The sequence below is a fragment of the Cetorhinus maximus genome, chromosome 8 (assembly GCF_964194155.1).
Source record: "Cetorhinus maximus chromosome 8, sCetMax3.hap1.1, whole genome shotgun sequence".
In the NCBI taxonomy this organism is placed as follows: domain Eukaryota; kingdom Metazoa; phylum Chordata; class Chondrichthyes; order Lamniformes; family Cetorhinidae; genus Cetorhinus; species Cetorhinus maximus.
In genome coordinates this window covers 18,617,770-18,630,165 of record NC_135886.1, presented here as the reverse complement: position 1 = coordinate 18,630,165, position 12,396 = coordinate 18,617,770, and the positions used below count along the sequence as shown (strand labels likewise).

Genomic DNA, 12,396 nt, shown 5'->3' with positions numbered 1-12,396 from the left:
CATTCAATCCGTCATGTCCATGCTGGCTCTCTGTGAGAGCAACTCAGTTTGTCCCACTCCCCTGCCTTTTCCCATAATGCTGCAAATGTTTTTTCTCCACCTTCAGATAATTATCTAACTTCCTTTCGAAAGTCTCGATTGAATCTGCCTCCATCACATTCCAGATCCCAACTATTTGGTGAATTTTCTGCATGTCGGGTGGGCTAAATCACTGCCCCCAATCAGCTGTGTGCTGCCATTTAACATGGGCAGGCCTTAGCGTGACGCACAGCCTGTAGCGCTACCTGTGTGGGTGGGAGGGAGGAGGGAGAGTCGGGGCCTGCGCTCTTTCGCGCATGCGCACTAAAGAGCGCAGGAATCTCCCTGAGGCACGGAGCTGCCTCAGGGAAGTTGAAAATTATTTAAACAGCATGTCCCCTCATGTGACAGTGTCACATGAGCTGGAACACGTTAGTGAATTGTGCAAAAATTATTAATTTTATAAAACCTTCAGGAACCCTCATTCCGCCTGTGGATGAGGTTTCCTGAAAAACGCGAAGGCCGCCTGGGCTCTTCACCTGCCCGCCAACCTTAAGGTTGGATGGGCAGCATTGATAACTATTTTTAATTGGTTTTTTAATGACCTTAATAGGCCATTGACGGTTCGGCAGGCACGCAGCTGCCTCCAGCGCACACGCGCCCAATGTAATATGTAAATGGCGCGCGATGAGGTTGGGACACATGCCCGACATCACTGCAAGTCATTTTATGCATCGGCGTGTTGGGCCCACTCCCGCATGCCAATGTCAAAATTCTGGCCAGAAAGTTTTTCCTCATGTTGCCTCTGGTTCTTTTTCCAATTGTCTAAGATTTTGTACTTTAAAAGCGCAATCTGAAAATAAATGCACCATATGCAGTGCTGAAGAAGCCATGTGATATAAACACCAGAAATGTTGTCTGAAATGTTGTCAGAAACAGGCCTGAAATGTTAATCTGCTTCCTTTATTTTCAGATGCTCGAGGCTGCAGTGTATTTCTAACACTTCTTCTGCTTTTATTTTATATTTGCAGCATCTGCACATTTTTCACCTGCAGCCCAATGAGGCTTATTCTTAATAAAGTAAAACTGATTCAGGCCGGTGGGAAATAATCCTTGTCAATGGCGGTCTGTCTTTGTGGGGGTGGAAAAGTATTACCGACCAGATGAGAATGCTTATTTTAATCTGGGTTGTGTTTGTAAAACATGCTCTTTTAATTGAGCCACTATGAGCATCAGAGCTGCTCAGCAGGAGCTGCAGCTTCCCCAGGGCACTGCAGTTACCATAGCAACTGTGTAGAAACATCTGCCTTTTTATGAATCTGGATCAGAGACACAGCAATCTTTTGACGTACTATCGAGTTATGAGACCCCCCCCACTGTCAGCTAACAGAAATGGTTGATTGGTGCACTTCATTGAATCATAGAAGTAGGTCATTCGTCCCATCATACCAATACCAGCGCTTTCAAAGAGCTGTTCAATTTGGTCCCACACCCTAGCTTTCTCCCCGTAACCCTCTTAAGTTAAAAGAAACAGAATCACCTCTTGCACTGGAAAGTTGGTAATTATCAACAAAACATAGCTATGCCAGAGTGAAGTGGAAGCCTAATATATTCAAATACAAATGAAGCAAAATACAATGGTCTACTGGCCAACTCCAAAATCCTCAACAACATGCAATTTATCAAAGGCTGCTTTACCCATTCGAACTCCTGTCACAATGCTGAAGGCTATAAAGGAAAATAAATGTGCACGTACTGACGCTTACAATCCTCTCTTAATGTCATTGTCAGCGATTTTGCACAACAGACACTGAAGCAAAGGCAAAATACTGCGGGTGCTGACAATCCGAAACGTGAACAGAAAATGCTGGAAATACCCAGCAGGTCAGGCACCGTTTTGTGGAGGGAGAAACAGAAATGATTTTTTTCAGCTGGGTGAGGTCACCAACCTGAAACGTTAACGCTGTTAACAGAGGATGCCTGCTCAGTTTTTACAGCATTTTCTGTTTCTATTTTAACGATAAGGTTCCCCTAGAGCGGGATCGCGCCACTTCTGAGAGAACGTCATGTATGTCACAGCCCACTGCCTTCTGATTGAAGTTTCACTCACTGTTGAAAATGTCTCCCAAGTGTCACATCAATTTTAAAGCATAAAACAGGGATAAGGGGGTATGAGAGACACAAGTAAATGTCAGTAAATGTACAGACACCGATCTTTATATTTATTATTACACAGTTAGTATTAGAAGTATCCAAAATATAATAGGATTCATTTTTATAAATATTCCTGTTTGTGGCTTAGTAGCGTGTAAAGGTCGCGCTTTTCAAACATCCTGCAACATTGGGGAGATTCACTGAAATTAATGTATTTGCCCTCTTTAGAGAGCATGAGAGGGGGCTGGAATTTTCCCCTCCCACCAGCGGCGGGTTTCGTGGTGGGCGGGGGCGGAGAATACGAGGGGAATCCCGACAGCGAGAAATGATAGCAGGAACTTGCGGTCCCAACTGTTGTAGCGGGGTAATGGCGAGCCGCCAATCCCAATGACGGTCGTCAGGAAGCATATCATTAATGGTATTCAAAGCAGCATCAGACCGGAATGTTCCCCACGGGGTGGGTTAGATGAGGAGGGTGGAAGGTGTAGGAGACAGTTGGGAATATGACGCACGCCATCCTCATGCGAATGCAGGTCAGGGTGTCAACACCCTTGATGCCCAACAGAAAAATTGCTGGATGGGAGGAGGGTCATCGGACGGGCGGAGCTGAAGGTCAGCGCAACTGGGCAACTGAAGGAGAACCCAGGTAATCTACCCTGACAAGCAAAAAGGTCTCTCTGTATTGCAAAAGGCAGTGGAGGGAAGGGGAATAGTGTGACTGGGAGGCTTCTCGCATAGGGCTCACAAGAGCCTTGGCAAAGAGCAATGTCTCCATATGCAGGCATCATTCAGGGAGACAGAGACCCAGCCTTGGTCCCCCTGGAAGGGGTATGGGGAGGGAGGTGGCGGGGAGAGCGCACACGGGTAATAACACAAGCAGCAGCAAGAAAAGCCCGGAAGACCTCCGGGAAGTGCAATGATTAATGTATTAAAAAAAACCAACAAAGGGTGTAATAACTAATTTACAATGATTGTCCACCCGTGCCATCAGTGTGAACTTAACACTTAAATCTTCTTACCCTACCACTATGTCTAGGTACATCCCCAACATCCACAGCAGAGGTGGATGCAGCCTGCTGACTGCTACACTCTCGTCTCTGATGACTTTGGCAGGCGTCCTCTGGAGGGCCGAGGGCCGAGGCCCTTGTTTGGGTCTCCTGATCTGGGGCAGGTGCACCCTTGGCAGCCTCAGAGGCTGGAGCTGATGGGGTCACAAGCAGAGAGGTCTTCAAACACCTGGACACCCTTGGAGAGCCCTAGGTGGAAGCCCCTTGGGTGTCCACCTGATGCTCCTCCTCTTTGGGTGCCCAAGGGTCCCTCCCTGTCTCCTGAGAAGGGGCACCTGAAGGGAGGCAGAGGTGCCCAGTTTCCCTCTCATGTAGCCACTCTGCAAAAGCTCACACAGTGATGGAGTGCAGGTCTGAGCCCACCTTCAGCAGAAACTGGATGTTTTTGCTGGATCAGGGTCTCCATGGCGCCCGCCATCATCCCATGGGGACATCCATGTGCTTACATGTTGGAACCACTACATCAGAGATCAAGCGGGAGCACTCGTCCACCTCTGTCGAGGGCTTCTGATACCTCTGCCTGATGTTCTCCTGCATCGCGCTGATACTCCAACATCTTCTCTATGACAGTTTCCAGAGGCTCATCATCTGACTCGGACTTAGCAGGGGCCTCTTCTCCAGCAGTCCTCGGAGTGCCAGAGACCTTGGCTGTCACTGCCTTCTCCTGCTGCGGACACGTGTCCATGGGGTAACCACCAGAGTGTGAGTTCGACCCTAAACTAGATCTGTGAGTCACTGAGGTGTCTCTCTCTCTGGGATGGTGGAGAGTGCAGGCGATGGCTCTACAGGTGAAAAGTCATCCTGGTCCTCTTCAGAGGCTTCCTGGAGGCTGAGGCTGAGTTCAAGTGCAGGGGCTGGCCTCCCCCTCTTCCTACTGGCACCTGGAATAGAGAGAATAGAGAATGAGTGACTCCCTAGGCTGCCTCCTACATTGCACAGAGCCTCACCCTCAGGTTCTGATTTGCAGAGGTTAAGCATGCTTCCTCACCAGATGCTTGGGGTAGGCCAACCTTTCCCTCGGCACAGGCAAGGTCACGATCCTTCCCAGTCAGCTCAGCACCCCACTGCTCGTATTGTGTGAGTGGGCAGATATCAAGCATGCCCACTCGTCTGTCGCACACTGTCTTCTCCTGTAAAGATAGATAGATGGATTGTGAGCACGTCTGTGGCAGGAGCAGGTTGCATGCTGCTAATTCTGTGGCTGAGAAGTGACCTTGTGACTCCCCAAAGCCTGCCCACCATCTGCAAGGCACAAGTGAGGAGTTTGAGGGAATACTGTCCACTTGCCTGGATAAGTGTAGCTCCCACAGCACTCAGGTACTGGACACCATCCAGTACTACACAGGCTGCTTGTTTGACACTCCATCCAGCACCCTCAACATTCAGTCCCTCCACCACCGACCCATTGGCAGCTGAGCGTGCTCTGTGAATGATGCACTGCTGCTAGTCCCCTAGGCTGCTTCGGGAGCCCCCTCCAGACCCACGAGCTCTAACAGCTAGAAGGACAAGGACAGCAGAGGCAACTTACCCTCTACTCCAAACTCCACCCCCTCAAATGGTTGTGCCTTCAGTGTCGTTGGATCGGCAATCTGCAATTGCCTCCCTACCAGCAGACCACTTGGACTGCAGTGGGGCAATGAGACAGCAACCCAGCACCTTCTAAAGGGCTCTTAGGGATGGGCGGCACATGGTGACTTTGCCCTCAATGCCCACATCCCATGACAGATTCAGAAAATTGTGAGGAGTGTGTAGAGAGTTCACTTACTCTGATGGTACAGGTTAAGTCGTTGTTGCATTTCCTGCACGGCAGGGCGATCCTCCTCTGCACCCTGTGGCACTGACCATCCTGCCGACCTCCTCCCAGGCCACTGTGGAGAGTCGGGTGGGCCTCCTGCTCCCATCTCTGGGGAACAGGATGTCCCTCCTGTCCTCCACAACCTGGATGAGTGTCTCCAAGGAAGCATCACCCAAACTGTGGGGTTGATGCTTGCTGCTTTCTAGAAACCATGTCTTGGGCAATGAATTACTTGCTGTCCATATGCCTTTTAAACATGGCGCCCGGACATGTCGGCAGGCTGCGCAACTTCCTATCTGCCCCTCCATGCGATATGGCCTAATCCTCCCGGCTGCATAATTAATTAGGTGAGCAGCACATGAATCGACCTTCTCACCCACCCCGCTCTCCAGCAGATAGTCCCTCAGGCTTCCCGCTCCCATCACCGGACTTAGGCCTGAAGCAGAAAGTCCTGGCCCTGTGTATTTTCAAATCCCCCCCCAAAATATCAGTCAGTCAGCAACGGTTACAAATTGTTCTCATTACTTCATAATGATGAGGAGTACAGCTGTAGCACAACATCACAATTTCTGCCATCATGATCTTTGCTTTACATTTGGCCCTGGTGCTGGGATGAGCACTGTTGAAGTCCAAACTTGATATGAATTCTTGCTAAGGATTTGTCAATCACAAAGAGTTTTCTTCCATTTACTTAGATCACATTTGGAATACTGTGTGCAGTTCTGGTCTCCACATTATAAAAGGATATTTATAAAAAAAACACTAGGGAGGATACAAAAATAATTGCATTTCTGGTATCATCCTTGTAAAAGTTATACTTACCAAAAAAGAATAAACAGGCTGGGTCTCTTTTCTTTTAAGAGAATGCTGAGGGGGTGACCTAAGCAAGGTGTTTAAAATTGAGAAAGAGAAGGTGGTTTTGGTAGTGAAGACACTTCACTGAAAAGCAAAACTAAAGGCCTTCAATAGTCACCAAAAAAAAAGTATGAAATTCGGAACAAACTTCTTCACCAAGAGAGAGTGGTGAGAAAGGGTAACTCACTACCACAGGAATGGTTGAGGTAAATAGTAGATGCATTTAAGGGGAGACTAGATAAGCATGAGTAAGAAGGGAATAGATGGTTATGTCAGTAGGGCTAGATAAGGAAAGGTAGGAAGAAGGTCAAGTGCAGCAAAAATGCCTAAATGGCCTCTTTCTGTGCTGTATATTCTATGCAATTCTAAGCATGTTCTCTAGATTGTTCAACATTATCCAGTCAGTTAGACAGGCATTCTGCTCCCAGGCTTTTTCCCTTAATAGTTTATAACCATTCAGCCAAATTAGGTGCTACGAGACACCATGAAATCATCATCAGCAACAGAATTATACACCACAATCTGTAACCTCAAGACTCAAAACAACCTTTAGTCTGTCATCTCATTCAAGCAGGAAGATTGAATATGGTTCAATGGGGTGTGTAGAAACTCCAGACAGACCTTAGGATGAGGCACCAACCTCATGAAGCTATAACAGAGATACCAGCATACTACATACCAGAAGCCAAACAATATAAACAGAGCTAAGTGATTCTACAGCCAACCAATCAGTGCTGATTCAGTGCCAACCAATCAATCTCTATCAGATCCAGCAGATAATGGTGGTGGACAATCAAGAACAAATGTAAGGAGGCTCCCTGAATAGTCCATCCTCAACCATGGTGCAGCCCAGCGAATAAATGTAAAAGACAAGGCTGATGTGCTTACAAGTGTCTTCATCAAAAGTGCCAAAGTGACAATCATTCTCAGTCTCTTTCTGAGGTCCCAACCACAATAGGTACTAATATCCAGCCAATTTTGTTCACACCACACAATGTCCAGACATTGGACACAGCAATAATCCCTGACTGTAGTGCTGATGACATGGGAACTAGAGTTTGTTACTCCCTTAACCAAACTGTTCCAGTATAACTGTGACACTGGCACATAACCAACAATGTGGAAGATTCCCTTGTTACTCACAATAAGCGGTTGTAGTGGAAGAATTAATCCAGGCTAGTCTTTTGGTTCAAGCTGGTTTATTTTCAAAACAGCTCCTCAGTACTACTAACTTCCAAGTAGCTTCCACACAAAGTGCTCCAGTTGTATATTTTTATTCTGTTTAGATTGGCTAAACAGTGCCCATCGCCTATTTAACTAGCAATTATCTTTAACGAGGTGATTGCCATGCAGTATGATTACTTATATATACATTGAGATACCCTATCCACAAAAAAATAAATAAATTTAACAAAAATAGATAAATCTAACACGGGCAATTGCCACCCAGTCAGGCTCTTGCCAATCATCAGTCAAGATGATGGAAGAAGTCACAAATAGTTCCATCAAGCAACACCTATTCACCAATAACTTGTGAATCAATGCTCTCTTCAATCAGTCAGAATCACAGGCTTCCGACCTCATCACAGCCTTGATCTAGACATGGACCCAAGGAAAAATCTAAGGAAACAAAATGGCAGAGGAAAGGTGAGAGTAGCTACCCTCCAGTTCAAGGCAGCATTTGACAGTCTATGTCTCCAAAGAGTCTGGGTAAATTTGAGGTCAATACGGGGATCAAGAAGAAAACACACCAATATCTGGAGTCATCTGACATACTGAAATATGGCTATACTGTGATTTGGCTGATGCCAAACATTCCAAGACCAGAACATTTTTATTGCATATCAGAAGCTTGACTAGACCAGCAGCATCAACACCAAGATTATAGGATCATGTCACTGGATCGATACTCTACATGTGACTCCTCAATGATCTAAAAACTCACATCAGAAGTAAAGAATCACCGTCATTTTGCTGGATGCGTGCAGTCACAAAAAAACTCAAGAAGTATGACATCATCCAAGACAGAACAATCCACTTCACAGAATCACAGAAACTTACAATGCAGAAGGAAACCATTTGACCAGTCATGCCTGTGTTGGCTTTTTGAAGGAGCAATCATGCTGAGACCCATATCCCTGCTTTCATATCCATGATCCTCTAAGTTCTTCATTCTCAATTACCTGTCCAACTCCCTTTTAAAACTATTCATGAAATCAGCTTGCGCCACCTTTACAGATTCGATAGACATCTCTGTCAGTCAACACAACAGCCATTCCCTCCACTAGTTTGACTACAGTATGTATTATTTCCAGGTTTACCAATGTGGCACCTCCTAACCCTATAACCTTTTCTACTTAGAAGTCAAAGGACTGAAAAATAATTGGAACATCATTCTGGCTTGTAGATATATGATCATTCCTTCATCATCTCTGGGTCAAAATTCTGGAATTCCCCATCTAACACCATTGTGGGAGCCCCATCACCAAAAGGACGACAGGTTAATGGAAAAGGCCCACTAACAACCTCTCAGGGCAATTAGAGAGGGACAATAAATACAATCCTGTCATTAATGCTCACTCTTTGAGAACAAGTGAAAAAATGTCAAATTCCGAGGTGGTTCAGGTTGCCTGTTGCTTTGATTTTCCTTATATCTGCTCCTTATTTCTGCACCTTCCCTAACACTACCCATTTGGCACACCAATTGGGGGTGCACCGCCGTTTTACATGGGTGGGCCAATTAAGGTCCACCCAGCGTGACGTCTGCCAGGAAGTGCTGCCTCAGGGAGATTGGCTCTGAATTAAAAATTGTAATACGAATGATAGAAAAATTTCCCTGACATGTCCCCTCATGTGACACTGTCACGAGTTGGAACATGTCCGTAACTTTTACTGAAACCTTTATTAAAAATTTAAATCCCTCATGAAACCTCATCCCGCCCGTGGATGAGGTTTCATGCTTTTTCCGAAGCCCACCAGGGCTCCCGGCCTGCCCGCCAACCTTAAGATTGGACGGGCAGGTCCATTAATGATTTTAATTAGTTTTTCAATGGCCTCAATAGAACCGTTGACAGGTCGGCGGGCGCGCAGCTGACTTGGCTGCGCCCCCGCCGATCTGAAAATGGAAATGACGCGGGGTGACATTGGGAGTTCCACCCGGCATCATCCCGCATCATTTTACGCTTCGGCGAGCGGGCCCCGCCCCCGCTCGCCAACGGGAAAATTCTTCCCGATGAAATGAAAATCAAGGATGAAAATCCAGGCCCAGCAGTTTACTAAAAGAGCTCCTTTAGTATATAAATTCAGGAACATGTCGCTGTGCACTCTGCACGATCAGTTTTATTCTTGTGACAATTTAATATTACAACAGAGGTTAAATAGGTGCTGCCTTTAATTTCAGGTCTCATGTTAATTTGAATTCAGTTCCAATTAACTTTACACTTGTGACTAGGGACCAAGGCAAAGTGCAATTACTGATACCTTACCTTGTCTATCTGGATTCCCAATTCATCCTCGTTTAGGTTTCTTTGCTCATTGAGGAAGAAGTACTTGGTTTTCTCCCAGTCAATGGAGATGCTTTGAAGGTAATGGTCTGCTAACGTTACCCAGACCTGCAACAGGGTATTTAATGAACAGGGTTTTAAAAAGCTGATCAAGTCAGAGACAATAATCGAGGACCTCAGCTCCTTGATGCTAAGCAAAAAAAGTTTGCTGAACATTTTGTTTTCAGAGAAACGAATGTGCAAGGCAGTATGAAGGCACATAAATCAAATAGGACCCATACAGGAACTGTGTTTGAGGCTTTTAAACTGTACACGCGCAGAAAGCAAACGAGTAGAATTGTTAAATGTTTCAGCTGTACTTTCTCAAAAAAGATTATATTTTGCCCATAGTTGATTGATTGATTGATTCTCTTCCCATTACATTGAGTGGGGAGGCAGGTAACCTGCTCATCCTGTCACATCCAGCTGAGAATGGTGGCGGACAATCCAATCCGCCGTTCTCTAACTGCAGTCCAGGAGAGTTACACACGGGCTGAATTTAATGGCCTCAGTGGCGGCCTCTCTGCCGGCTGGAAAGCTGGTGGCAACCCTGCCGTGGTTATTTGCAGGAGCCCCGACAGGATTAAATCCCTATCAGGCAGTTATCTGCCTGCCGTCAAGGTTCCTGGGGCTTTCCAAATGAGGATCCTGCCTCCAACAGCCGCCAGCCAATCAGAGGGCCAGCAGCTCTTCAATCCCAGTGCCAGGTAAAGTGCCAGGTAAGGAGGCCTGGGGGAGAGGTAAGTGGGGCAGGCTCACCAGAGGCTGAGGTCGGCAGATGGGGCAGCACGGATGGTCAAATTAGAGGGGCAGTAAAAGGGCTTTCAGTAGGGGTGAGCCTTGCTACCAAAGGGGCCTTTCATGGGACATAGGGCTTCCAATCAGTAGAATATCAGCGACGGGAGGCTGAGGCCCTTACTTGGCCACTTAAGGGCCTGAATTGAGCTAGGGGCAGGAAGGCTGACCTTAGCTTCCTTGCCGCTAACTTAATCAGAGGGAGTTGGGAAGGCGACTGGCACTCCACTCTGCGTCTTCCCAACTGATTAAACAGCACCCATCTAGCCTGCTCCTTGTGGAGGAGAAACAACTCTGCGATGTGGAATTCTACGAGTGACAACCAATGGATCTCCATGCTAAATCAAGAAACTATTGGAGGAGGAGCAAAGAGGGCAGAGTCACATTGTGAAACACACTCAACTGAGGCCAAAATAGCTCAAATGGCAGGTAGCTCTTGGTCTCAACCATTCTACCATCTGGCTTTCAGACACAGGACCAGCTCTTTGGTCATCAACTAAGTCAAGAGAAAAACAGAAATAGTATAAGGGTATAAGTATCAAAAGGTTCAGATAATCTCAAATTACAGAGGAACTTCTGTTATCAGCTGAATTTTGAAATTAGAAGTCACTCCATAGTCTCTGCTACCTCATATAAATAATTCTAAATTTATGAGCTGGTTTCATTCAGTCTGTTGTTTTAAATTCTCACAATGTGGACATCATTAGCAAGGCCAGCATTTGTTACCCATCCCTTATTGCCCACAAACTGAGTGGCTTGCTAGGCCATTTTAGAGGGCAGTTAAGAGTCAACCACCTTGCTGTGGCTCTGGGAGTCACACATAAGCCAGACCAGGTAAGGATGGCAAATTTCCTTCTCTTAAGGACATTGAACCAGGTTGATGATAATTTCATTACTAAGGTTAGTTTTATATTCCAGATTTATTAATTGAATTCAAATTCAACCAACCACATTGAACCCATGTCCCCAGAGCATTAGTTTGGACCTCTGGATTACTTGTCCAGTGATATTACCAGCACACCACCATCTCCCCTAGTCTTATACATACTTATGGGCTGGCTGTGGCTTCTGGTGTAGAAACCAACAGTTGGCACAGTCCATCTGATGGGTGAAGATGCTTGTGCTAAGGAGTATGGTTGTGATATACTTAGCGCAACATTACTCTCAAGCCATAGTTTGTGCTGATTACTGGAAAATTCTATGGGAGCACATTTTAATAAACAGCAATTAAATATCTTTCCCATTACTTTGATTTAGTCAGCGTAGAAGCTCAATGTGGAAACAGACTTATTTTTAAAAATGTGCAATCTTTCCTGGCCATGTTAATAATATGTAAATTAAATTCACTGGGTACACACATACAGCATGGGAAGAACTTGTGACATTACAATTCCAGAAGAAATCCGCTTCTGCTGCAATTATTAATACAAGATTTCTAAGCTAATCTATCTCAATCTTAATATTTTGCTAGACTGCAGTCCCAAGAGGCAATTGAACTGTCTAGTCATTTCCACCAATATTCATCTTCATCAGTTCAGTTCAGATTTTGTTTCTTTATTTATAAAACAGAATAACCATCTTATTCATAAATAATCGTAGACTATCTTTTAATTTGTGTTCATTTGCCTTTAACCCATTCAGGGAAGTGTGATCTTTTTGCAGCACTGATGCCCAGAAGAGGGGGTTTATCAAAACAGACAAACACATAGCTTTCAAACTATCTGTTTAATAGTCTGTGCAAATTTAAATAGACAAATCAGTACTATGCAATTGATAGAGTGTTTTCAACATCTTCAAAGGAGCATTAGTAAGAACGACCACATTTAAGATTGAGATCGGATGTCTATATGAATGTAGCGTGCGCCAGCAAACAATAAAATGTGACACATCTGAAGGTTGACATTCCTATCCGCCTGACCAAAAGAATATTAAACTCCTACAGAAACCTAAATGAAGGGCAACTCACACTGAAGTCCATTGTATGGAGCATCACCTGCTTGAAAATGGAAGAGAAAGTGAGGTAAATCGGCAAATAATGATTAAATGCTGTGAAGCTCGGGGTTTAACGCCCAGTAGGTTGCAAGAGGAGGAGGAGGGCTTTTGAAAGAAAAAAAAGTTAGTTTTCTCCTATGAGACAGGAGTGAAATGGAGTATGAGGTTAGTCTTGATT

The 12,396-nt window shown here is 45.4% G+C and overlaps 1 protein-coding gene across 2 annotated transcripts in view; it reads right to left on the bottom strand.

Annotated features, from left to right (window-relative positions):
• Positions 1–12,396, bottom strand: part of LOC144683480 (TBC1 domain family member 30-like) — a 90,125-nt gene that overhangs the window by 55,882 nt on the left and 21,847 nt on the right. The window contains exon 4 of one of the 2 annotated variants that reach the window (XM_078546534.1): positions 9,375–9,500. The exons of the other annotated variant lie outside the window; for it this stretch is intronic. Coding sequence (XP_078402660.1) covers positions 9,375–9,500 — 126 coding nt within the window. The remainder of the gene's footprint in view (positions 1–9,374; positions 9,501–12,396) is intronic. 2 annotated transcript variants of the gene reach the window in all.